The following is a 27,145-nucleotide window of genomic DNA, read 5'->3' as shown; positions in this document are numbered from 1 at the left end:
CCTCTGTGTTGTGTGCGCCCCCCTGCCGGGCATGGTCTGGTCTGCTGTTGGGCACGTGGCCTGGTAATCTGACTGATGGACGCCACGCTCTCCCTCTTGGCTTTCCACAGCAAATCTGCCCAGGCCGCCACCTTCCGGGGGTCGCTGAAATCTGCGTCGGCCAGCAGCAGATGTATGTCCTCGGGCAGTCGCTCTAGGAACGCATGCTCGAACATGAGGCAGGGCTTGTGTCCGTCAGCCAGGGACAGCATCTTGTTCATCAATGCTGACGGCAGTCTGTCTCCCAAACCATCCAGGTGAAGCAGGCGGGCACCCCGCTCACGCCGTGAGAGGCCAAAAGTCCCAATGAGCAGCGCTTTGAATGCTTCATATTTGCCTTCTTCCGGGGGCGACTGTATGAAATCCGCAACCTGGGCAGCCGTCTCCTGGTCAAGGGCGCTCACCACGTGATAGTAACGCGTGGAATCAGAAGATATCTGCCAAATCTGGAACTGGGCTTCTGCTTGGCTAAACCATATGCGTGGTCGCAGCGTCCAGAAAGTCAGCAGTTATAGCGAAACTGCGTGAGCAGATGAAGAGTCGGTCATCTTTGGTCCAAATCCCATTTGGACCGTCGGGGTCACCAATGTAGCAATGTGCTACACACAGCGCTGAAATAACGATACGCAGTCGGTAAGTCGTTTCGAGACTAGTTTATTCAAACTTCGCGGCGCTGGCATTTAATCCCTAGCGCCCGCCCTGTCCGGGCGGAAATGACATCAGAGGTGCATTACCAAAGTCTCCCCCCACGCGCTGGCTATTTGTGAGCCGGTTCGCCTGCGCAGAAAGTGGGTCGCCACAACATCCACCCCACAACCTGAGGGAGTAAAACTCTTCGTGTTATGACTCCGTTGCAGTGTACGGACATGTGAATTTAAAAGTCTAAAGGCTTGCAGAGAGAAGCTGTCCTGTAGCCTGTTGGTCCTGGCTTTAATGCTGCAGTGGCGTTTGCCAGACGGAAGCAGCTGAAACAGTTACTGGTTAAGATAACCAGTGTCCCCGATGATCCTCCAGGCCTTCTTTCTGCACCTCCTGCTATAAATGCCCTTAGTGGAAGGGAGTTCACATCCACAGATGTGCTGGGCTGTCTGTACCACTTTCTGAGGTGCCCAGCGATCAAGGTTGGGTGCAGTTCCCGTACCAGGCGGTGATACAACCAGTCAGGATGCTCTCAATGGTACCCCTGGAGAAGGTCTTGAGGATTTGGGGGTCCTCGCCAAACTTCTTCAGTCACCTGAGGTGGAAGAGACGCTGTTGTGTGTTTTTTTTGCCACAAACCCAGTGTAACAGTCCAGGTGAGATCAGTGTCTCAGAAACTGCTGATCTCCTGGGATTTTCACACACAGCATTCTCTGGAGCTTACAGAGAATGGTGCGAAAACAAAAAAACATCCAGTGAGCGGCAGTTCTGAGGGTGAAAATGAGAGAGAGGTCAGAGGAGGCTGGTTCAAGCTGACTGGAAGGTGACAGTAACTCAAATAACCACACGTTTACAACAGCGGTGTGCAGAGGGGCATCTCTGAACGCACAACACGTCGAACCTTGAAGAGGACGGGCTACAGCAGCAGAAGACCATGAACATCTCTCAGTGGCCACTTTAGAGGGTAAATTGCAGGCAAGCATAGGAACGATTAAACTAGAAGAAAAATAAGAGTTTAACCCTCTAATCCAGCATGTCCAGGACATTTGGAAAGGGTACACGGGTGGAGGGGCTGGGCCAGAGATGGGATGAGCATGGACGGGCCGGGCCCAAGGGCCTGCCTGCCACTAACAGGGTGTGCGTTGCCTTGATTCAGAAACGCCTGTTGCCTCGGGAGCTGATGGGCCAGGGCTCCTGGGCGGAGTGGGAACCGGGGTGCCGGAGTGGGCGCCGGAGGTGGAAAGAGAACGCCTTTGCCAGCCGCAAGGTGGCCCGCGCCATCCAGGCCGCCAGGAAGAGGAAGATATGCCAGTCGTCGGCTCCCGCGGCTGAGCCCGAGGCCAGCAGACGCCCGGAAACGCCAGCACAGGTCCTGGTAGGTACGGGGACCAACTCCCCGAACGTCCAGCCTCAGAAGGCAAAGTTGCAGGCTTCTGGGAGGAAGTGGGTAACAAGGAAGAAGTGTCACACTATGGGAGGGGTGGTAAGCCATCTCCTCGCTGCAGGAGGGAACACCACACTACGGGAAGTGCTCTGAGGAGGGAGAGGAGCACCGCGCTGTGAGAGGGCCGGTCAGGGTGCTGTGAAGGGGAGTGCTGTGGGAGGGGTAGACAGAGAGAGAGAGGGCCACTCAGCCCATCTCACAGGGCAGCCCAATTAATTTCATTGCCCACGTTCCCATCAGTTCATCTCAGACTCTTGCCCCTTCGCCCATAAACCTGGGGATGGCAGGGGAAGCGATAATAATCCACCAACCCCACACGTGGGAGGGAAGCGGATCGACTGGGGGAAACCCACAGTGTCACAGGAGATGGGAGAGGGGACACACACGCAGTGCAGATCGAACCCAGGTCTCTGTGCCCTGAAACAGCAGCTCTACCCACTGTGCCACCCATCCCCCCCCATCCCCTACAGAGGGCATTGGCAGGGGAGAGGGATGGGGAGCACGCAAAGGAGGGTGGAGGGGAAACAAACCTTGAAGAGAAAGTGTACAGGCCCTCACTCCTCCCCTCTGCCTCTGTCTCCCTTGCCCCTCTGTCTCCCTTGCCCCTCACCTCTGTCTCCTGACCATAATCTGTGCACTCGAACCTCTCCAAAGTCAAACCACTTGGATACAGGCCCTTCGGTCCAACTGGCCGCACGCACACACACACACACACACACACACACACACACACACACACACACACACACACACACACACACACACACACACACACACACACACACACACACACACACACACACACACCACCACCACCCCTCTCAAAGTGTAGATAGGGCGTGAAGAAGATGCTTGGCACACTGGCCTTCATGGGTCAGGGAACTGAGTACGGGTCAGACGTCCCGTTACACCTGTACAAGATGTCAGTGAGGCCACACTCAGAGTATTGTGAGCAGTTCTGGTTCCCCAGCTATAGGAAGGATGTTATTAAACTGGAGAGGGGGAGGGAAAGATTCACCAGGGTATTCCTGGGACTGGAGGGATTGAGTTATAAGGAGAGGCTGGACAGACTGGGACTGTTTTCCTTCGAGTGCAGGAGGTGACCATATAGAGTTTTGTAAAACCATGAGGAATGTGGAGAAGGTAGATGGTCACAGTTTCTTCCCTTCCCCCTCCCTCCGGGTAGGGGTGTCTAAAACTGGAAGGCACAGGTTTAGGGTGAGGGGGGAGAGATGTAAAGGAGTCCTGAGGGGCAACTTCTTCACCCGGAGAGTGGTCCATATATGGAATGAGCTGCCAAAGAAAGTGGTTGAGACAGGTAGAGGAATGACGTTTAAAAGACACTTGGACAGGTATATGGATAGGAAAGGGTTAGAGGGATACGGGACTGGCTCAGATGGGAATTTCAGTCGACACGGTCAGGTCGAAAGTCCTGTTGCTCTCTGCATCCAGGGACGGCAGCTTTAGCCAGACATCGACTTCAGTTGGGAGAGGCTGAGGATTGAGGGAATGGGTGGGAGTGACATGGGTTGCCTCTCCTCCTTCTTTCTTTCACCGAGTGTCCTCCTGTCTCTGCAGGCGCTGATTGGCAAGGAGGAGGAGCCCTCGCGCCCACGTACCTCATCGCCAGAGAGGGGGCAGGAGGCAGCCATGCCTAGCCCAGTCAAGGTGAGCCGTTCACACACACACCGTCCCTGAATGCTACGGTGGGGGGAGCCCCGCGCACTCTCCCTCTGCAGACCACAGCCCCTCCACTTTATATGTCTCTACCCGTTCTCTCATACTCCTTCATCTCTCCCTCTCTCTTCCTCTCCTCTCTCACACCACCCTTCCCTTTCCCTTCTCCCCTTTTCCCTCTCCCCCTCTTTCTATCTCGTCCTCCCTTCTTCCCTCCTCTTTTCCTCTCTCTCCCTTCCTCCTCCCCTCTCTCTCCCCCCTCTCTCTCCCCCCTCTCTCTCCCCTGTCCCTTTTCCCTCACTCTGTCCCCTCCTCTCTCCTCTCTCCCCTTTCCCTCACTGTCCCCTCCTCTCTCCTCTCTCCCCTCTACCCCTTTCACCATCCCAGTCTGTCTCTCCCCATTCCCTCTCTTCTCTACCCTTCCCCTTGCCATCCTCCATCTATCTATCCCTTCTTCTCATCTGCTTCTCACCTTCCTCTCATTCTCTCTCCTCTCTATTGCCCCCTCATTTTTCTCCTGCCCTCTCTTTCCTCCCTCTGTCTTTGTCTATCTCTCTCTGTCTACTCCAAACCACTCCCTCGACCCATTTCCCTATCCCTCCGAGTTGTCGACTTGCTCCCCACCCCTCCCCCCGACTCCCTCCCTGTCACGGTCCCTGCTCTGTCCGGCGCTCACGGTTTCTCAAAGTTAACTTTGGCCCCACTGCGTCCAGCAGTCCGGGACTCGCAGTCTCTGATGATCTCCTCTGCCCACAGCCGGTGCGGGACGGCAGTGGGAGGGCGGACAACCCCCACAGCTCTCCAGAACAGAGGTCTCCGCCCTCAGGCGAAGCCCTGAACCTCAAGAAGCTCCTGATGGTGATGGTAGGTATCCAGCTCTCGGCTACCCAAGCGCACGCGATTTCTCTCCTTCTCCCTCTCCTGCTCCCTCTTCCCCTCCCCCTCCCTCTCTCCCTATCCCTCCCCAACTTGCCACTCCCCCTCTCCCCACCCCCTCCCCCTCCCTCCCTTCTCTCTCACTCCCTCCCTCTCGTCCCCTTTGTCTGTGTCTGTCTCTTTCTGTCCCTCCCTCTGTGCTTTTGTAATGCGAGGAACCCCGCGGCCAGGCTGGGCACAGCATGAATCCCCAGACAGCACTGAGCCAGTGACCAGATTATCTGCTGTGCGTGATTCCCTGTGTGTTTGTGCTAGGAAGTCAGTGGTGTCAGGGTGACGTCAACCCTCTCATGCAGTCCTGCACGCACTGACTGTTAGACATTTTGTTGCCTGTCCTCTGTCTCAGTGCCCCACTCCTCTCTGCTCCCTTCATTCCCCACTCGTTTCTTTACCCCTCCCCTACCTCTGCACCTTCTTCCTCACGTCTCTCTTGCCATTGTATTTGCTGCTTCCCCAGTCTTTCCCCTCCCCACTCTGCTCACTCTCTCCTCCATCTTTCTGCCTTCTTCCCAATCTTCCCCCCAGCTCTCTCACCCCCTCCCTCTCTCTCCCCCCTCCCTCTCTCTCCCCCCTCCCTCACCCCCTCCTTCCCTCACCCCCTCCCTCTCACCCCTCCCTCTCTCCCCCTCCCTCTCCCCTCCTTCTCTCCCCCTCCCTCTCTCCCTCCTCCCTCACCCCTCCCTCTCTCCCCCTCCCCCTCTCCCATCTCTCTTCCCCCCTCCCATCTCTCTACCCCCACATCTCTCTGCCCCCCACCCCTCTCTCCCCCTTTCAAATGGGATTAGTGTAGATGGACAAAAGAAGTCAGAAGTTAGCATGGACCATGCGGACTGAAGGGCCTGTTTTTGTGCTGTACGTCTGGGATCGTAGGGTCACATAACACAGAAACCAGTCCTTTGGCTCAACTTGCCCATTCCAACCAAAATCCCCATCTAAGCCGGTCTGAATTTTCTGTGTTTGGCCTGTATCCCTGTAACCCTTTCCTATCCAGGTCTTCGTCAAGTGTCTTTGAAATGATTGCCTCAACCACTTCCTCTGGCAGCTCGTCCCACATCCTCACCACTCTGTTGTCCCTCATGTCCCCCTTAATCTCTCCCCTCTCATCTTAAACCTGTGCCCTCTAGTTTTAGACTCCCCTCCCCTGGGAAAAAGACTGTGAACATCCACTTATCTACACCCCCTCGTGGTTTTATAAACCTCTATAAGGTCAACCCTCAGCCTCCTTCACTCCAGGGAAAACAGTCCCAGCCTGTCCAGCCTCTTCTTATAACTCAATCCCTCCAGTCCCGGGAACATTCTGTAATCATTTCCCCCCCCCCCCCCCCCCAAACTATATCTGCTCTCGACTGCCTGGACCTCTTTGCTCAGCACAACCTAGGTGCAGTCGTTCCCTGCTCCTGCCCTGACAGATAAGACATTTCATGTCTCGGCCCCAAGCATTGAGTGTTCTCACCCCTCCACAAATGCCGCTCGCCTTGCTGCGTTCCTCCGGCGTTCTGTCGACTGCCCATCCGCTGGCCTCTGACCTCCCCACGCGTACCGGGTCGCAAGCGCGTGGACTGTCCCCCCGGTTCCGCGAGTGATGTCTCTGCCTCGCCCCACAGAAGCCGTACGTGAAGGGAGCCCAGTCGTCAGAAGCCCCCGAGCGGCCGACAGTGATTCGCGAAACCTCTGAATGGCAGCTGAGCAGCGAGCAGGTGAGGGCTTGGTGCCACCCTTCTCCACTTAACGAAAATATGTTTGTTTATTATATTTAGAAATACAAAACGGTCAAGGGTCAATTGCACCCATTAATGGGCTAATCCATACACCTTTGGACTGTGGGAGGAAATGGGAACACACAGTCACGGGGGAGAACGTACAGTTGAACCCAGGTGTTGTTATAGAAATGTCCACTTGAGTATTATTTTAAAAGAAAATGAAAATACCAGTGACAATGGCAGTGACTAACACATGATAAATAAAAATGTTCCCATCCTGATGTAGGATCAGGTTTGTTCCCCCGGGGTGCCCTCCATTGTGTACACGGACACCATGTGTTTCTTATCTTATTGACAGGCCCTTCCCTTCGAGCTGTGCCTTCCCACAACCCCTGATTTAATCCTAATCTAATCACGGCACGGATTACAATGACCATTAACCTACTGACCGGTTACATCTTTGGACTGTGGGAGGAAACCGGAGCATCCAGAAGCAGCCCATGCGGTCACAGGGAAAACGTACAAGTCCTTACAGACTGTGATGGGAATTGAACCCGGGTCGCTGATACTCTAAAGCATTGTGCTAACGTCTACGGTACTGTGCCACCCTTCGCTACTGTACTGTCCTGTGTTCTTTCTCTTCGGTTACCCAGCATGGACAGACCACAGAAAAATCACCTGGCTGGAGACTTCCAGGATCTGCAGATAGCTATCATTGGCCAACCTCAGGAGCAGGCCTCCTCCTCCCTCACTACCGCCCTCTCTGTACTGGATGACCGAATGCGTAAAGGTCGGGGGCTGAAATGCAGCCGGAAAGGCGAGGGACAGCCCCCACAGATACGTGAACGTATCACAGACACTCTGTGCACGTGATACGTGGTCTCCTCCAGCCCACAGAGGTGACAGGTTTGGAGATCCGTGTACAAGCGTATGAACTTCACCCCAGGTCCCCAGTGAACGTGGGAGGACACCCTCGGTAATGGGTTACACGGGGGGCCACCTCCCTCCAAGGTGGAAAGAATGATTGCCACAGTGTCGGGATGGAGGACAGGGGTTCGGAAGTGGAGGGTGTGGAGCAGCAACCCTACCTGCATCTCTGAAAGAGGCCGTAGGTGTTGAGGGGCAGCTCAGGTTGTGTGGGACAGGCTCCTGGACAAAATTCCGGAGCCTGGGTCCGACGAGCAGGCACCTGTGGGTGCCTACCCACTTCCACAGCCACACCATCATTCCAAAGGAACTCCCGTGGGGTCCCCGGGGATGGTCGGGGAATGGAGCAGATTTCCTGGTTCTTGGTTTTTGGCATCCTAGATGAGGAAGGGGATATTTTAGCGTGGCTGGCGTTTTTAGTACGGCCGGCACTCCCTCGTCACCCCACCTCACAACGCAGCACTTCCCCCTCACCACCCCAACCACAGCGCTCTCTCCCCCTTGCACCGCCCCTCCTGCAGTGCCGGCCTCCCTCTGCGCCATTCCTCCCACAGTGCGCCGTTCCCTTCTTAACAACCCTCCTGCAGCTCTGGGCTGTCGGTGAACATTGTCACAAGCTGGCCGCCCATCAGCCTGGTGGCAGATGTCAGACTGCGGTCTGGGCAGGTCCCTGATTTGACAGGTGCTAACAGATTCTGTTCTTGCTCTTCCTCCCTCCCTCTCTCGCTCTCTTTTCAACCCTTCGCTGTTCTCCCCATTCCCTTCCCTCACTCTTTCTGACATCCTCCTACTCTCTCTCCTCTTCCCCATCCCCTCTTTCCCTTCCCCCTCCCCTCCTTCTTCCCTTCCCCATCCCCTCCTTCTTCACCTTCCCTTTTCCACTCCCATTACTCCTTCCTTTGTTGCCCATTTCTCTCCCCACTGCCTCTTCCGCTTCCCTTTGCCTTCCCTCCCTCTCACCCGTCTTCTCTCTATGCCCTCTCCCTTTGCTCCCCCCACTCCTTCGCTATTCTCTTCTTTCCCGTACTGCCCACCACCCCCACCCCACACAGAGGAGGCCCATGGAGACCCCAGTGTTCCAGACGGCAGCGATCTCCACCCCAGCAAAGCGTGTCACTCCGGAACAGGAACCTGAGCGCATTCCGAGCACACCGGTAATCCGCAGGGGTTCACGTCAACACCTCATTGACCTGCATCCAGAAGAGTTACCACTACAGGGCTGTGGGGAGAGAGTGGGGCAGTGGGATTAGTTTGGGAACTAACACAGGACTGTGGGGAGAGAGTGGGGCAGTGGGATTAGTTTGGGGACAGACACGGTTGTGGGGAGAGAGTGGGGCAGTGGGATAAGTTTGGGGATTGACACAGGGCTGTGGGGAGAGAGTGGGACAGTGGGATTAGATTGGGGACTGAAGCAGATCTGTGGGGAGAGAGTGGGACAGTGGGATTAGTTTGGGGACTGACACAGGGCTGTGGGGAGAGTGTGGGACAGTGGGATTAGTCTGGGGACTGACACAGGACTGTGGGGAGAGAGTGGGACAGTGGGATTAGTTTGGGGACCGACACAGGACTGTGGGGAGAGAGTGGGACAGTGGGATTAGTTTGGGGACTGACACAGGGCTGTGGGGAGAGAGTGGGACAGTGGGATTAGTTTGGGGACAGACACAGGACTGTGGGGAGAGAGTGGGACAGTGGGATTAGTTTGGGGACTGACACAGGGCTGTGGGGAGAGAGTGGGATTAGTTTGGGGACTGACACAGGGCTGTGGGGAGAGAGTGGGACAGTGGGATTAGTTTGGGGACAGACACAGGGCTGTGGGGAGAGAGTGGAACAGTGGGATTAGTTTGGGGACTGACACAGGGCTGTGGGGAGAGAGTGGGATTAGTTTGGGGACTGACACAGGGCTGTGGGGAGAGAGTGGGACAGTGGGATTAGTTTGGGGACTGACACAGGGCTGTGGGGAGAGTGTGGGACAGTGGGATTAGTCTGGGGACTGACACAGGACTGTGGGGAGAGAGTGGGACAGTGGGATTAGTTTGGGGACTGACACAGGACTGTGGGGAGAGAGTGGGACAGTGGGATTAGTTTGGGGACTGACACAGGGCTGTGGGGAGAGAGTGGGACAGTGGGATTAGTTTGGGGACTGACACAGGGCTGTGGGGAGAGAGTGGGACAGTGGGATTAGTTTGGGGACTGACACAGGGCTGTGGGGAGAGAGTGGGACAGTGGGATTAGTTTGGGGACAGACACAGGACTGTGGGGAGAGAGTGGGACAGTGGGATTAGTTTGGGGATTGACACAGGGCTGTGGGGAGAGAGTGGGACAGTGGGATTAGTTTGGGGACTGACAGGGCTGTGGGGAGAGAGTGGAACAGTGGGATTAGTTTGGGGACTGATACTGGTCTGTGGGGAGAGAGTGAGACAGTGGGATTAGTTTGGGGATTGACACAGGACTGTGGGGAGAGTGTGGGACAGTGGGATTAGTTTGGGGACTGACACAGGACTGTGGGGAGAGAGTGGGACAGTGGGATTAGTTTGGGGACTGTCACAGGGCTGTGGGGAGAAAGTGGGACAGTGGGATTAGTTTGGGGACTGATACTGGTCTGTGGGGATAGAGCGGGACGGTGGGATTTGAACTGGTGTGGTTCCAGTGTGAGTTATGAACTTTCCCAATGTTTTCAGGAAATGTTGAGTGAGCATGTCTCCTCCTCCCACCGATCGGTGTCCCCTGTCATTAAACAACAGGAGCACAAGGAAAGAGCCAGCAGCAGGAAGGCATTGCAACGCTCCACGGAGGTACTGTTTCTGTGAAGTTTACTGAACAGAGCGGGCAGGGATACACTCAAGCCTTGGTTTTGTGCACTAGAATCAAGCTGGAACCAGCCTTCCTACCCTTTGTCAACGTAATGGTGGTCTCTTTCCCCAGAATGCAAAGCGCAGAGATACACTCCTATCCCTGCTGGGCAGACTGTGCAATCATTAACATAACATGACCTGTTAATTCTGCACCAGGGAAGACTGAACCTCGGGTCATGACGAGGCCTTTCTGTACTTCAGTTCTTTACTGGCCCCTCCAGCCGCAGCTCCCCACATCTCGTCTCTGGGGTGCTCCTTCTCGCGAGCCCCACTTCACTCCTGCTTCGTCTGTTTCTTTGTGCCGAGGAAATGATCTCTAGAACGTAGAACAGTCAACGCTACTGGCCCTTCAGCCCACAATGTTGTGCTGACCTTTTAACCTACTCCAAGTTCAGTCTAACTAACCCTGTCCTCTCACATACTTCTCCATTTTTATATCATCCATGTGCCTATCTAGGAGTCTCATAATTGTCCGTAACTCATTTGCCTCTCTCTATGACCCCTGGCAGTGCATTCCATACATCTACAACTCCCTGTGTGGAGAAAAAAACTGCCTCAGACCTCCCCCGATCCTTTTCTCCATCGTCACCAATGTTCTTTGTTCCCAAGAGATAAGCCTAAACTCGCTCAATCTATCCTCACAAGACGTGCTCTCTAATCCAGGCAGCTTCCTGGTGAATCTCCTCTGCACCTTTTTCTAAAGCTTCCACATCTCTCCTGTAATGAGGTGACCAGAACTGAGTTCCTCGGTGTTGCCCTGCTTTGTAGTTTTGTAAACTTTCCTCAATTAATCTGGAATGCGTGTCCTTTGGTATTGGCCATTTCCAGCCTGGGAAAAAGGTCTCTGGCTGTCCACTCCATCTGTGCCTCTGTCGAGTCGTTGCGCATCCTCCTTTCCTGCAGAGAGAGAAGTGCCAGCTCACTCAGCCTTTCCTTATAAACCATGCTCTCTAATCCCAGCAGTACCCAGGTTCACCTGCACTGCGCCTTCTCTGACGAGTACATGCAAATTGACAAAGCTATACCACATTAACCCTTTTATCTTTTCATGACCAGTAACTCTTTCATTCCTGGATTTGGGTTCTCTCCTTTAGTTGCACCTTCTCTCTCAGATTTTCAGAAAAATCTCTTCTCATCCTCTCTTTAAGACATGGGTTCTCAACCTGGGTTCACAGACCAATTGCTTTAATAGTCTTGGTCCATGGCATAAATTTGTTGGGAACCCCTGGTTTAAGGGTTGGATGGATCTCAGCTAGGTTCTGCCACGCTGAGCCCAGTGGAACCGTTTTTACTGACAGGAGAGGGGCGAGGGCTTTGTTATGTTCCATATTAAGGGGAAGTGCAGAGCACACCAGGACGCCAGCATGCAGGATATTCAACTAAACTTTATTGATAATCCTGCTTGTGCAGTCTGTGAACTCCTCCCATGTGGGATTGGCTAACTCTAGTAGTAGTAGTAGGCAGCCATCGATCCCAGGGGAGCCTGGGTTTGCACCTCTGGTGCCCTCTCCGGGGTGCAAACCTGGGTGGGAAGATTTGCAGAACCAGCTGTTGCCCGTGCAGCAGGTTTCCCATTCTCCACGCCACTGATGTAGTCCAAGGGAAGGGTAAGCGCCGATACAGCTCGGCACCAGTGTCGTCGCAGGGGTTGCCAGAGTAAAGTTGTAAACGGCATCAAACTGTCTTAGGAACCCCAGCTCCAGATTTCTTCCTCGGGCTTTACTCCCAAAGCCTTTCCCGTGGGTGGGCATGGCCGCAAGGCAGCGGAGGTTTAAAATCAGAGTTTTCCGTCTCCTAGGCGGGCTGTCGTCCAAGGCTGATGAGCCCAACCTGCCCGAAGCAATTGGTTTTGAGGCATTAGCGGTCCGCCTTTGCCCCTTCTCTTGTCAGTAGAAACAGTTCCGCTGGGCCTAGTAGCTAAGCCACACTAAAGGCCAAGAGTTGGACTTGGTTGTCAGAGGCTGGTAGTGACACACGCACTTTATAGGTAGTGGGACCTTATCTCCACTACCACCCCGGCTATGACAACCTTTGGAACCAGCTAATTGAGTGACATAGGAATAACATTTTAACTCGGACTACAATTACAACCACCTATCCTCTCATTTGGTGTTAGCTATCACCTGCCAGTTTGTACTCCTACACTACATGTGCCTTCTTATTCTGGCTTCTTCACCCTTCCTTCCCGGTCCTGACGAAGGATCGCGGCCCGAAGCGTCGACTTTTTACCCTTTCCCACAGATGCTGCCTGACCGGCTGAGGTCTTCCAGCACTTTGTGTGTAAACTCTGTGTTCTGCTGTCGCTCCCCGTTGTACCACCTCGCTGCGTTGTTGCAGTGAGGTGATCTGTATGGATGGTGTGCAAGGCAGCTTTTCATTGTGTTTCCGTACGTGACAATAATAAACCATTTACCAATTTACATTGTAAGACAAGGGCAGTTAACATCAACTTAAATTAACATAAATTAAAAAATTTACATTGCAAAATAAACAAAGTATAATAACGACACGTGCAAATGAGGAGAAAGAAAATTGGTTTATTACTGCGCTATGTACCGAGTTGCAATGAAAAGCACTGTTTTGCATGCCACTGTTACAAGGAAGTAGGTTCGCGGGTTTGGCGAGTCAGGAGACGCTGATTACAAATAAGCACATCAACCATTTACAGCGGCTATATTTCACTAGAAGTTCGCGGAGATTTAATCGCTGTGTCACCTATAACACTCAAACATACCTTGGAGAGCATTCTGACAGGCTGCATCACCGTCGGGTATGGTGGTGGGGCGGGGGGACTACTGCACAGGATCAAAATAAGCTGTAGGGAGTTGTAAACTCAGTCAGCTCCATCACGGGCACTCGCCTCCGTGTTATCCAAGAAATCTTCAAGGATCGATGCCTCCGAAAGGCGGCATCCATCAGTAAGGACCCCCACCACCCAGGACATGCCATCTTCCCATTGCTACTGTCAGGAAGGAGGTACAGGAGCCTGAAGACACATACTCAATGATTCAGAAACAGTTTCTTCCCCTCTGCTATTTGATTTCTGAATGGACATTGAACCCATGAACACTACCTCAGGATTTGCTTATTTCTGTTTTTGTGTGTGTGTGTGTGTATATATATACACACACACACATATACATACACACACTCTTACTGTAATTCATTTTTTTTATACATTATCATGTATTGCAATGTACTGCTGCCACAAAGTTAACAAATTTCACGACATATGCCAATGATATTAAACCTGATTCTGATTTACAAACAGTAAAACATTCGATCAAACATCTAAGCCACCCTAGGTTACACAAGTTATGAGCGAAACATTCGGTAACACTGCAAATTCAATGGGTACCTCATTAGGTCTCACCAAGTTACACAACTACAAAACTACACACTCAAGGAATAGATACTTAGCTGTAGGGCCCTCCTGTATCTGCAGCACACTTTCCCAATGGTTCTTCAGCACTGGTCGCGACCTTAGCGTGAAGATGAGTGGCCAGAGACAGGGGCACCTAGAACCGGACACCGGTGCTGTGTCACACAAGGCAACCAATGGGAAAGAGCTGCTGCAACCTTCAAATGAGTCAGTCGATGGCATGGTAGACGTGGCTTTCGACCGACAAGTGAACAAAGCTTTCCTTCAGTTTGCAGCCGCCCATACAGATCATTTCATCTCAACCGTGCATTGAGGTAGCACAAGGGAAAGGAACCGCAGGATGCAGAATAAAGTGTTATGGTCCAAGAGGAAGACCAGTGTGGGCAGTCAGTAAGGTGCAAGGCCTGTGACAGGTCGATTGTGAGGTCAGGAGACCATCCTATCAGTCAAGAGTCTGATGACAGTGGGTTAGAAGCTGTCGTAGAAAATTACAGCACAGTAACAGGCCCTTCGACCCGTCTAGTCCGTGCTGAACCATTTAAACTGCTTGCTCCCATTGTTCTGCACTGGACTGTAGCCCCCCCCCCCCATACCCCTGCTATCCACGTACCTATCCAACATTGAAATTGAGCTCACATGCACCTCTTGTGCTAGCAGCTCGTTTCACACTCTTGTGACCCTCTAACTGAAGAAGTTTCCCCTTAAACTTTTCACCTTTCACCCTTTACCCGTGACCTCTGGCTGTAGGTTCACCAAACCTCAGCGGGGAAAAGTCTGCTTGCATTAACCCCGAGGAGCAGGGGCGTTGACGTCTTCGTGGTTGGTCCAGGACAGGACTTTGGTGATGTTCACTCCTAGGAACTTGTATCTCAGCCCTTTTGAGCTCAGCACCATTGATTGAGACAGGAGCGTGTGAATCACGCCCCCCTCCCCCAAAGTCACTGACCAGCTCTTTTGTTGACACTGAGGGAAAGTTTGTCATCATGACACCTCGTCACTAGGTTCTTCTGCCTCCTGTACTGACTCGTCTTTAGCTGAGATACGGCCTTCTGCAGTGGTGTCATCTGCAAACTTGTTGATGGAGAGAGCAGAAACTGGCTATGAGTGTACAAGGGAGTAAGGGGAACAGATTCAAGGACAGATTCTTACCTTCTGTAATAAATCTTGACCTTGGACTCTTGACCTCACAACCTAACTCATTATGACCTTGCACACCTCCTGTGGAACTTGTTAACCATTACAGTTTTACCCTGTTCTACGTCACTATATGACTCTTCTTCCCCTCCACCCCCCCAGCGGGGGGGGGGGGGGGGGGGATCTAGTGATTCTACAACTACAGGTCATGGGTTGAGGGTGAAAGTGAAATGTTTGAGGGGAACCTGAGGGGAAACTTCTTCACTCGGGCTGGAATGAGCTGCCGGCGCAAGTGGTGGATGTGGGTTCGATTGCACTTTAGAGAAGTTTGGATGGGACGGTTTTGGAGGTCTATGGTATGGGCGCAGGTCGATGGGACTTGGCAAGAGTCCCTTTAGAACAGAGATGATAGAGTCATAGAGAAGTACAGCACAGAAACAGGCCCTTCAGCCCATCCAGTCCATGCCAAAACCTTTTAAACTGCCCATTCCCATTGACCCATACCTAGACCAACGCCATACATACCCCTACCATTCATGTACCTATCCAAACTTCTCTTAAACGTTAAAATCGAGCTCGCATGCACCACTTGTGCTGGCAGCTTGTTCCACACTCTCATGGCCCTCTGAGTGAAGAAGCTCCCCCCCCCCCCATGTTCCTCTTAAACTTTTCACCTTTCACCCTTAACCAATGAGCTCTGGCTGTAGGTTCACCAAACCTCAGCGGGGAAAAGCCTGCTTGCATTTAACCTGTCCATGCCCCTCATAATTTTGTGTACCTCTATAAAACCTCCCCTCAAATCTTCTACATTCTAAAGAATACGGTCTTAACCTATTCAACCTTTCCTTATATCTCAGGTCCTCCAGACATGGCACCATCATGTAAATTTTCTCTGTACTCTTTCAATCTTTCCTGTAGGTAGGTGACCAAACCTGCACACTGCAGTCCACATTAGGCCTCACCAACAGCTTGTACAACTTCAACAGTTATACCGTATATGATGAGGAATTTCTTTAGGCAGAGAGTGGAATTCATTGCTGATGGGCTGATGCCAAGTCATCAGGAATATTTAAAGTGGAGGTTGATAGCTTCTTGATTAGTAAGGGTGTCAAAGGTTACGGGGAGAAGGCAGAAGTTGAGAGGGATAATAAGTACGCCTTGATGGAATGGCGGAGCAGACTCGATGGGCTGAATGGCCTAATCTGTTCCCGTGTTTTATGGCAGAAGATTAGGTCAGCATGTACTAGATGGGCTGAAAGGTCTTTGTGCTGAGATGCTCTGTGACTGTGTAATGAATTGATCTGTATATTCAGTATGCAAGACAGATTTTCCACTATCTCTGTACATGAATCAGAATCAGATTTATTATCACTGACACGTATTGTGAATATATATTGTTTTGTGGCAACAGTACGGTGCAAGGCATAAAAATCACAATAAAAAAAACAATAAGTAAGTAGAGCAAAAGAGGAATAGTGAGGTAGTATTCATCGATCAGGGTGGCGGGTTGGAGATACAGTACATCTCTACCAAAGGAGGTGTAAGGTGCTCCTTCCCTCCGCTCGCCTGCAGGTCAGCCTTGGGCAAGATGTAGCACCTGCTTAGTCCCCAGTCAGGGTCATGTGAAGCCGTGGGAGCAGGTGGTGGACGGTCGTATGAGCAGCCGGTGCAGATCACAAGTCCTGATTATGCGACCACTGAAGCCAGGCAGACAATCGCTGAAGAGTATTGATAATAGCTGGGGGGTGTGGGTCACCCGTCTTGTAAGGACACTGCCCAGAAGAAGGCAATGGCAAACCACTTCTGTAGAAAAATTTGCCCGCAACAGTCACAGTCATGGAAGGACCACGTCAAACGACATGGCACACAACGAACGAAGGAGTGATTCTTATGTGCAGTACATGGGCTGTTCTGAATCTGATGGTGGAGGTGAAGAAGCTGTTCTTAAATCATTGAGTGTGTATTTTCAGGCTCCTGTACCTCCTCCCTAATGGGAGTAATGAGAAGAGGGTATGTCCTGGATAGTGAGGGTCCTGAGAGATGGCTGACGCATTCTTGAGGTATGGTCGTTTGAAGATGTGCTCAATGGTGGGGAGGGTTAGACCAGAAGACATTGGAGCACATTTGGACCATTTGCCGTCAAGTCCACCGTTCCATCGTGGCTGAGTTATTATCCCTCTCAACCCCATTCTCCTGCCTTTGATGCCCTGACTAATCAAGAACCTATCAAACTCTGTTTTAAATACACCCAATAACTTAGCCTCCACAGCTGCCTGCGGCAGCGAATTCCACAAATTCACTACCCCCGGCTAAAGAAATTCCTCCCCATCTCCGTTCTAAATGGACGTCCCTTTATTTGGAGGCTGTGCCCGCTGGTCCGAGAGTTGTGCTCGTGATGGAGTTGGACGAGCCTACAACCCTCTGCAGATTTTTCAATCCCGTGCAGCCAGTCAGAATGCTCTCTGCCATACATCTGTAGAAATTTGCGGGAGGGAGTCTTTGGTGACTTGCCGATCACCCCCGCCCCCCAAACTCCAAATGAAATATACATCGCCGCTGCTGTGCCTTGTTCAGGATCGCGTCAATATGTTGGGTGCAGGATAGATCTCCTGAGATGTTGACGTCCAGGAACTTGAAACTTCCCACCCCTTCCGCTGAAGACCCCTCAGTGAGGACTGGTGTGTGTTCTCCTGACTCCGCAGTCAGTTCCTCGGTCTCGCTGACGCTGGTGATGTGACAGCACTCAACCTCTTTCCTTTGGCCTCCCTGTACAAGGTCAGGGCATTGCATGCAGGAGTTGGGACATTGTATTGCAACTAAATGGGTGGGGTTTGGAGTATGGACTGCAGTTCTGGTCGCCCTGCTGTAGAAGCTACGTCATTAAGCTGGAGCACGCAAAGGAAATGTACGAGGATGTTGCAGGGATTCGAGAGACAGGTTGGACAGGCTCAGACGTTGTTCCTTGGAGTATAGGAGACTGAGGGGGTTACTTGACAACTTGGCCTAAAGGTTAAGTTGTGTCGGTGGTGAGGAAGGCAAATGCAGTGTTAGCATCCGCTTCGAAAGGACTAGAATATAAAAGCAAGGGTGTAATGCTGAGGCTTTATAAGGCATTGGAGAGGCCTCATAGAGTATTGAGCGGTATTTTGGGCCCCTTATCTAAGAAAGGATGTGCCTGCATTGGAGAGGGTTCAGGAGAGGTTCACAGGAATAATTCTATGAATGAAAGGGTTACCAAATGAGGCCCGATTGATGGCTCTGGGCCTGAACTCACTGGAATTCAGAAGAATGGGGGGCCCTCATTGAAACCTATCAAATGTTGAAAGGTTTCAAAAAGAGTGGATGTGAAGAGAATGTCTCCTATGGTGGTGAGTCTAAGACCAAAGGACACTGCCTCAGATTAGAGGAGAGTCCTTTTAGGACGGAGTTGAGGAGGAATTTCTTTAGCCAGGGAGTGGTGAATCTGTGGAATTCGTTGCTATACACGCTGTGGAGTCCAAGTCATTGGGTATGTGTAAGGCAGAGGTTGATAGATTCTTGATTAGTCAGGGCATGAAGGGATACGGGGGGAAGGCAAGAGATTGGGGCTGAGAGGCAGATGGATCAGCTGTGATAAAGTGGGTCGAATGGTCTAATTCTGCTCCTATATATGGTCTTGTAGTGGTGTACACAACCATGAGAGGCACAGATAGGGTGAATGTGCAGTCTTTTCCCCAGGGTTAGGGAGAGAAGGGAGAGATTTAACAGGAAACTGAGGGGCGATGTTTTCACCCAGAGGGTGGTCCATATCCAGTATGAGCTGCCAGAGGAAGTTGCTGAGACAGGTACATGAACAAGATTTTAAAAAGGCATTTAGATAGATGCATGGATATGGCCCATACACAGGCAAGTGGGGCAAATTTAGATGGAAATGTTGGTCAGTATGGACAAGTGGGGCCTAAGGGCCTGTCTCCATGGTTCTGTCTGTACCTGTTTTCCTGAACTCCCCCTCACCCCTAAGGATCACTACCAGGACACTGTGAGGTTGCTAGTGTTGTCAACCGCTAGAGGGGCTTCTCAGCTGCTGTGCATCCTGGGTAGCAACTCCACCATTGCCCTGTGCTGCCATCTTACGTAGGCCTAACCTAGAGTCCTGGAACACTGGAGCACAGAAATAAAATACTCCGCCCATCTAGTCCATGCCGAACTGTTAACCTACCTCGTCCAATCGACCTGCACCCGGACCACAGCCCTTCCCACCCCTCCCATCCATGTACCTATCCAACCTTCCCTTAAATGTTGAAATCGAACCCGCATCCACCACTTCTGCTGGCATCTCTTTCCGCACTCTCACCACCCTCTGAGTGAAGAAGGTCTCCCTCATGTTCACATTTCACCCTTAAACCATGACCTCCAGTTGTAGTCCCACCCAACCTCAGAGGGAAAGCCTGCTTGCACTTACCCTATCTGTACCCCTCATAATTTTGTATACCTCTATCAAATCTCCTCTCATTCCCCACACTCCAGGGGATAAAGTCTGAATCTGTTCATCCTCTCCCTATAACTCAGGTCCTCAAGTCCTGGCAACTTCCTTGTAAATGTTATCCACACTCTTTCAATCTTATTGACTTCTTTCCTGAAGGTTGGTGATTAGAACTACACACAAAACTCCAAATTAGACCTCACCAACGTCTTGTACAACTTCAACGTAACGTCCCATGTCACTTCAGATCCGAGGCAGCTCCCTTCCTGTCACTAATTCACCACTCCTTTGGATGGCCACGGTTCTCTTCTCTGTGCTTGGGGGAGTGTGGGGGCAGGCTCAGAGAGCTGCTGCTGTGGGGATGGGATAGTGAAGGAGACCACTCGCTCCATCTCATCCATGGCCCTGCATTTTGGACTGAGGCACAGTGAAGAGCTCTTGTTTGTGTGGGTTTGCACACAGATTATGCTGTACATAAATATTTTAAAAAGGAAAGCAGGACACAGTACAGTAAACTGGTTCATTATTGTCACACGTTACCACGGGCCAGTGAAAAACCTGGCTTTGCATGCTGTCCATATAGAACACGTCATTGGGGTAGAACAATAACAGAATGCAGAAAAACAGAGAAGGTGCAGTGCAGACAGACAGTGAGGTAGACTGCGAGGTCAGGAGCCTGTCTTATCAGACTAGGGATCTGTTCAGCAGGGTAGAAGCTGCCCTTCAGCCTGGCGGTACGATCTTGCAGGCTCTTCTGCCCGATGCAGTGGCTGAGAAAGTGCAATGCATGGAAACAAGTAAGATGCAAGGGCCGTGACCAAGAGACACAGGAGGAGAATCAGGCCATTCAGCCCATCCAATCTGCTCACCATTCCACCATGGCTGATTTATTGTCTGTTTCAATCCTATTCTCCTTCCTTTTCCCCTTAACTCTTGACACCCTGACTAATCAAGAACCGATCACTCTCCGCTTTAAGTATACCCAATGACCTAGCCTCCACAGCCATCTGTGGCAATGAATACCACAGATTCACTTCCCTCTGGTTAAAGAAATTTTTCTTCATCTCTGTTCTAAAGGGACATCCTTGCACTCTGAGACTGTGCCTTCCGGTCCAAGACTCCCCTCTCTATCTAGGCCTTTCAGTATTCAATAGGTTTCAATGAGACTCCACCCCCCTCACCGTTCTTCTAACCTCCAGTGAGGTAGATTGGGAGATCAAGAGTCCGTCTTTAGAGTATGAGAAATCGGAAATCAGTACAGGGTGCTGATAAGTGCGGGATAGAAGCTGTCTTTGAGCTTGGTAGTACTCAGACTCGTGTGGTTGTCTGGGAGAAGGGAGCAGAGCAAGTAACCAGTGGGGACGGGTCCTCAGTAGTCCTGAGGCAGTAGAGTGGATGGAGACTGGTTAGTGTGGTGGACTGGACTGGTTCCCCTGCCATAGTGCATGCTGGGTAAAGAGGCTGCCATTGCTGTCAGTTGCCAATCCGGACATACCCTCCTGATGAATTATTTTCTGTCAACCGTCAGTCCAACTCCCCATTCCTTCCCCACCCCCCCACCCCACGCATCACGAGAAGGTCCGTGACAGAGGGTGTGGATATTCAGTGAGGTCTTCTTTTTCACACTAGGGACGTGATGTGAACGGGTGTTCCAGCCAGGGTTCACCTCCCGTCACCAAGGAGGAACGCACAAACCCCAGCAGCTACAGGCAGCCCATCTCGCCCAAGGTAACGTGATTGAGCACTGGCACCCCAGATGACTTTGTGAAGCAAAGTGGACAGAACTATTGGTCAGGAGCAGATTTTCAGTCCACTGGTCTCCCCGGCGCTACACGTACAGTCTCTGGACTTCCTCATTACCCCTCCCACAGTGCAACCCCTCTCGCAGCACGGTGGTTCCTCCTCTCACCTCTCCCATAGCACGGCACTCCCTCTGTATCGTCTTGGAACCGTGCTCCCTCACCGTCCTTTCCACTGCATGGTGCTGTCTCTGCCTCCTTCACTGCCCCTCACACAGGCAATGCATCCTCCCTGTTTCCCCTCCCACAGTGGGGAGCTTCCTCCTCACCAATCATCCCATAGTGCAGAGCTCCCCCTCACCAATTGTCCCACAGCGGGGAGCTCCCTCCACCCCGCTCATCCCGCAGCGTGGAGCTCCGTCCTTACCAGCCCTTCTACAGCGCAGTTCCCTCCTCACCACCCCTCCCGCAGTCCGGCACTCCCTCCTTGCCGCCCTTTCCATGTGGTCTTTGGGGACTGGACCTCCGGACCTCTGCCCATTCCCCTGATTGATCCGTCTCGTTTTATCCTCCCAGCGGCCGGCAGAGACAGAGGCCCGTACGCCCGGAATTCCCAGCAATTCTCGGATTGTCAGGCGGGAGAGTCCGGAGCAGAACCCGGGATACGGACAGTCGCCTCCAGCAGCGGTAAGACCAATGTCTCCAGTTAATTCTCCTTCCCGCATCCTTTCTCCACACCCCCCCTCCCCCCGTGAGGCTGTTGGTCAGAGGGCAGTCCCCAAAACCTGGAACCCGGCAGCTCAAACGTAACGGGCTGGAGCTGCCTCAACTACGGCAACGCTGACGTGGCACCTCAGCCGGAAAACGAAAGCCCCAAGTAACAGTGCCGGGCCACGTGAGTTCATGTGGGGACAGCAGCATGGAGAAATCAGGGATAGAGGGGCTGGATATGAGAAGCAGGGATGGAGAAGGGGAGGAATGTAGGGGGTGGGGGTTGCCGAGACAGAAGGGATGTAGGGGAGGAAGAGGGTCATGGAGATGGGGGAACGGGGATGTAGTGGAGAGAAGGGGCAGACTCCACACACGCGCACGCACACACGCACGTGCGCAGAGGTCGGAATCGAACCGGAGTCTCCAGAGCCCCAAGGCAGCGGCTCTACCCGCTGTGTCATCTGTAGGTAGTTGGGTATCTCCATGGTTGGCGGGGAACTCTTAACGGCTTTAGATTGATTTTTCTATCGCCACTCTTTGCGCACCAGGCTGACTGGATGTAACCGTCTAGTTACACTAGCATTAGAGGCCACGGTGGCTTCATCTCCCTCCAAAGCTTGCCATTGGATCAAGGGTGACTGGTTCCAACGGGAGATGGACACAGCTCCTTTGGACCACCAGACGGGGAGCCTCTGCCTTCTCTCAGTACATGAGGTCGACGTTCCCACTGCACCTCAAATGCTTCTCCACGTTGAGTGGCTAGGGGGCCAGAGATTCCTGGGTGTCGGTGGAGGACTGTTGCATTTCTTCAAGGAGGCTTGGAGCACATCCTTTCCCTCCCTCCAACCGGGAATCTGGGATGGAGAGTCTGACATTGGAGCCGGAACTTCAGCGCTGTGGATTTGGGCCCGTGGCAAGGCACCGGTTCACCGAGTATGCATGGAGGGCATTGTTGGCGAGATTACCCAATGCTTCGAGGTTGGGGGTCTGCTTTTGTGGGAACCAGGTTTCCCCATTAAGCCCCTCCCCACCTTATTTTCAACACCAGTTAGTTCCACTGCCACGCTAATCCCTGATATCCCCACATTAATCTCCAAGCAGTCTGTTAAAGGAACTCGACAGATTGAGCAGCATCTGTGGGCGGTGAAAGGAATTGTGGATATTTCATGTTGAAGACCTGCAGAGGGGATGCGGCATCTCCGGAGCTTACAACCCAATGGGGAGTTACTTATTTATTCATTTGGATACAATGCAGAATTGGCCTTGCCACCCAGCAACCCACTGATTTAACCCTAGCTAATCACAGGGCAATTTACAATGACCAATTAATCTCCAAACCGGTATATCTTCAGACCGTGGGAGGAGACTGGAGCACCTGGAGGAAACCCACGTGTTCCGTGGAGAGGACGTACAGACTCCTTCCCGAGGACGGCGGGGGTTGAGCACCAGTCTCTAGGGCCCGGAGCTGTTACGGTGTCGCTTTAACCGCTAGGCTACCTTGCCGCTGTTACGGTGTCGCTTTAACCGCTAGGCTACCTTGGCGCTCTCCCCAATTTGTTCTTGATTAGCCGGGGCATCAAAGGGTACGGGGTGCAAGCAGGGGAGTGGGGATGACTGGAAGAATTGGATCAGCCCCTGATCGAATGACAGAGCAGACTCGATGGGCCGAATGGCCTACTTCTGCCACCTTCACCATCCTCTCCTTTCATTGACTGCCCCCCACCTGTAAATCGATCACCCCTCTCATTCTCTCCCACTTGCCCTGCCCGGCTCCTTGTCTGTCTCCCTCGCCCCTCACTCATTACACACATCCACTCCCAGTCCCTCACAGCGTTCTTCGTTGTGATCTTGCACCTTATCGCCAACTTGCACCGGGTTTTCTCTGTAACTGTGGCACTCTAGCCTGCATTCTGTTATTGTTTTACCTTGCTCTACCTCAATGCTCCGTGTAATGATCTGATCGGTATGAACAGTGTGCAAGGCAAACTGTTCACTGTACATGTCAATAATTAACCAACACCAGTATAGCTACACTTGGTTGAAGAAATTTGGCAAGTCCCCTTTGACCCTGACTAACTTTTAATTGACGCATCCTATCCAGATGCGTCATGGCTCGGCACGACAACTGCTCTTCCCGTGACCGCGAGAAACTGCAGAGAGCGGTGGACAGGCTCAGCACATCATGGAAACCAGCCTCCCCTCCGCGGACTCTGTCTACAGTTCCCGGGGCCTCAGTAAAAGCAGCCAGAATAATCAAAGATCCCAACCACCTCTTCTTCCCTTTCCAGTCGGGCAGAAGCTATAAGGGCCTGAAAGCAGGTCCCACCAGGCTCAAGTACAGCGTCTACTCCACTGTTATAAGACTATTGAACTATTTCACTTAGTAGCACCTCGAGGTGATGAAATGATCTATGTGGAAGGCGTGCAGAACAGAGATTTCACCAGAGATCGGCATACTGCAGCAAAATACAAAGGAGCAGAATGCAGCCCTTCAAATCCACTTCACCATTCAATCATAGGCGATTACCCTTCTCAACCCCATTCTCCTGCCTTCTCCCCATTATGCCCTGACTAATCAAGAACCTATTAACCTCCGCTTTAAATATACCCAATGACTTGGCGTCCACGGCCGACTGTGACAATGAATTCCACAGATTCACCGCCCTGTACCAAAATGAATTCCTCCCCATCTCTTCTAGGAACAGACGTCCTTCTATTCTGAGGCTGTGCCCTCTGGTCCTAGACTCTCCCACTATGGAAAACATCCTCTCTGCATTCAGTCCATCTTGACCTTTCAATGTTCAGTAGATTTCAATGAAATCCATCCCTCATTCTTCTAAATTCCAGTGAATACAGGCCCAGAGCCATAAACACTTCCCATGCATTAACCCTTTAATTCCTGGGATCATTCTTGTGGAACTCGTCTGGACCCTCTCCAACACCAGCACACCCTTTCTTAGAAAACGGTTCCAAATCTACACACGATATTCCAAGCACAGTTTGGCCAATGCTTTATAAAGCCTCAGCGTTTATATCATCCTTGTTTTTATATTCCAGTCATTACAACGATGAACCAGTTTCCTCAGGAGGCAGTTGTGAGCCCCCACTGGCAATGGGGCAGTGGGGAGGGGGTGGCGGGGCAACACAGAGGATGGTGGGGAGAGGCGGAGGCTGCTTCCAATGTGTCACGTTGTCATTTTTCTCACCCTCCAACACCCAAGGTTGCAGCAGGTCAGTCAGTGACACAGCAGAGCCCAGAGGAGAGTAGCGGTGGTCCCGACGACAGCTCCGGTTTGCCAGTGGTGAGTCCCGCTGGCGGCGGCTGGGTCGGGCTTCTCCGCACCCAGCACCTGTGCCACACCTCGGCGTGCCAGTGTCCTGGGGGAGGGCACGGGGCAGTTGGTTTGACCCTGTCCCGGAGGTGCCCACGGAGGGAGGGAGTGGGTGCAGAGAATACAGGCTCCCCAGCTCAGAAGGGTGTGGACCATCGACTGTGTCACTGTCCACCTCTCTCCATTCTTCACATTTTCTGCCATTCTTTCTCTCTCTCTCTCTCTCTCTCTCACTCTCTCCCTCTCATTCACTCTCTCACTCTCTCTCTCTCTCTCTCTCACTCTCACTCTGACTCTTTCTCTGCCCCTCTCTCTTCCAATGACATGCTCTCTATCTGCCTTGCTTTTTCTCCCTCCCCCCCGCACCACATAGTCATGCTGACTCTCACAAGCTGAGTGTGCCCCCTCTTCTCTCCACACCTCCACCCTCTCTCTCCCTCCCTTTCTCCCCCTCAACCCCCTTCTCCCTGCCCCTCCTCTCTCTCTGCCCCCTCCCTCCACCTCCTCGCCCTCGCTTCCTTTCTCTCCCCTCTTTCTCTCTGTCTGTCACTTTCTCTCTCACTCTAGCTATCTTGCCGCCCGTCTCTTTCTCTGTCCCTAAGCAGAATTCACAGTACTTTATGAAGGAGTCCATTACCAATATTTCAGGACAGTGCAAACAGGAGACCTAGTCAATGTGACATTATTTAGATTTTCATTGTGCCTTTGTAACTTCTTCCCAGTGAGCTGCTCTTACCTGGAGTGCTAAAGGCGATGGGTGGGAATTGAGATCAGAGTGGTTTATTGTCCTGCATGGAGTACATTTGATCGTGAGGACGGCTCGGTACCGTGGCGGTCAGGGCATCGCTTCCCAGCGCTGGTGGGTTCGATTCCCGCCGCTGTTCGGACATTCTCCCCGTGAATGTGTTGGCTCTCTCCCATATTCCGGAGGCGTGCGGCTTAGCGTTGGTGGCTTGTGGGCAAGTAAGTTGCCGTCAGGCGTGTCAATGCTCGTGGGCTGCCCCCGGCACAATCCTCAAAGTTTTGGCCCACGATTAGGTGAGACTGGAATTGAGGTTGTCGGAGGTGGCTGGGCAGTGGGGCTTAAAGAACCAAAAAGGGTCTATTCCACACCGTATTGCTAATAAATAAAGATGTACAGTGAGTTACAGACATGTATTACTTCAACTGAACATAAAATATATAACGCTGGATTATTTTACAAGAAAAATTGTGTGTGTGTGTGTCTGTGTCTGTGTGTGTGGGGGGGGGAGGGGGGGTGATTCTCATTGAATATTGAAAGGCCTAAAAAGAGTGGACATGGAGAGGATGTTTCCTATAGTGGAGGGGTCTAGGACCAGAGGGCACAGCCTCAAACAACAAGGACGTCCCTTTAGAACAGAGATGAAGAGGAATTTCTTTAGCCGTGAAGTGTTGAATTCATTGACATGGACGATTGTGGAGGTCAAGTATATTTAATGTGGAGATTGATAGGATCTTGAGTAGTCAGGTTACGGGGAGAATACAAGAGAATAGGGTTGAGAAGGATATTAAATCAGCCATGATGGAATGACAGAGCAGACTCGATGGGCCAATTGGCCTAATTCTGCTCCTATGACTTATGGTCTTTTGGTCTTAACTTACACAGAACAAGCAAGAATTAAAATAATGTAATAGATTCTGAGATAGTGTTAGGGTTTTTCAGGTAGGTTCAAGAATCTGATGCAGAGCTGAAGAGGACGAGGTTGGACCTTGAGATGTAGGTCTTCAGGCTCCTGTACCTCCTGCTCAACGGCGATCGAGAAGAAGCTGTTGTTGGACCTTGAGATGTGGAGTTTTAGGCTCCTGTACATTCTGCATGATGGCAACATGGAGAAAAGGGATGATGAGGGTCCTTGATGATGGATCTCACCTTCCTGAGATCTCACTTCCTTTGGATGTCCCTCAATGGGTAAGAGGCTATCGGTGGGCTGTGAGTGTGGGTCTTCAAGCTCCTGTACCTCCTACCTGATAGCTGCATCGAGAAGAGGGATGATGAGGGTCCTTGATGATGGATCTCACCTTCCTGAGATCTCACTTCCTTTGGATGTCCCTCAATGGGTAAGAGGCTATCGGTGGGCTGTGAGTGTGGGTCTTCAAGCTCCTGTACCTCCTACCTGATAGCTGCATCGAGAAGAGGGATGATGAGGGTC

At 52.1% G+C, this 27,145-nt stretch overlaps 1 protein-coding gene across 12 annotated transcripts in view; it reads left to right on the top strand.

Annotated features, from left to right (window-relative positions):
* The window catches only part of LOC140715821 (uncharacterized), a 207,158-nt gene that overhangs the window by 176,305 nt on the left and 3,708 nt on the right, over window positions 1–27,145 (top strand). For 10 of the 12 annotated variants that reach the window (XM_073028226.1, XM_073028235.1, XM_073028234.1 and 7 more), the window contains 9 exons: window positions 1,835–2,053; window positions 3,701–3,790; window positions 4,556–4,663; window positions 6,340–6,432; window positions 8,415–8,516; window positions 10,041–10,154; window positions 20,822–20,920; window positions 21,508–21,618; window positions 24,864–24,944. In XM_073028226.1, coding sequence (XP_072884327.1) covers window positions 1,835–2,053; window positions 3,701–3,790; window positions 4,556–4,663; window positions 6,340–6,432; window positions 8,415–8,516; window positions 10,041–10,154; window positions 20,822–20,920; window positions 21,508–21,618; window positions 24,864–24,944 — 1,017 coding nt within the window. The remainder of the gene's footprint in view (window positions 1–1,834; window positions 2,054–3,700; window positions 3,791–4,555; window positions 4,664–6,339; window positions 6,433–8,414; window positions 8,517–10,040; window positions 10,155–20,821; window positions 20,921–21,507; window positions 21,619–24,863; window positions 24,945–27,145) is intronic. The other 2 variants (XM_073028238.1, XM_073028236.1) reach the window with 2 other exon arrangements.

This window comes from Hemitrygon akajei, chromosome 24 (genome assembly GCF_048418815.1).
Source record: "Hemitrygon akajei chromosome 24, sHemAka1.3, whole genome shotgun sequence".
Taxonomy (NCBI): Eukaryota; Metazoa; Chordata; class Chondrichthyes; order Myliobatiformes; family Dasyatidae; genus Hemitrygon; species Hemitrygon akajei.
This window is presented reverse-complemented; position numbering and strand designations above follow the sequence as displayed.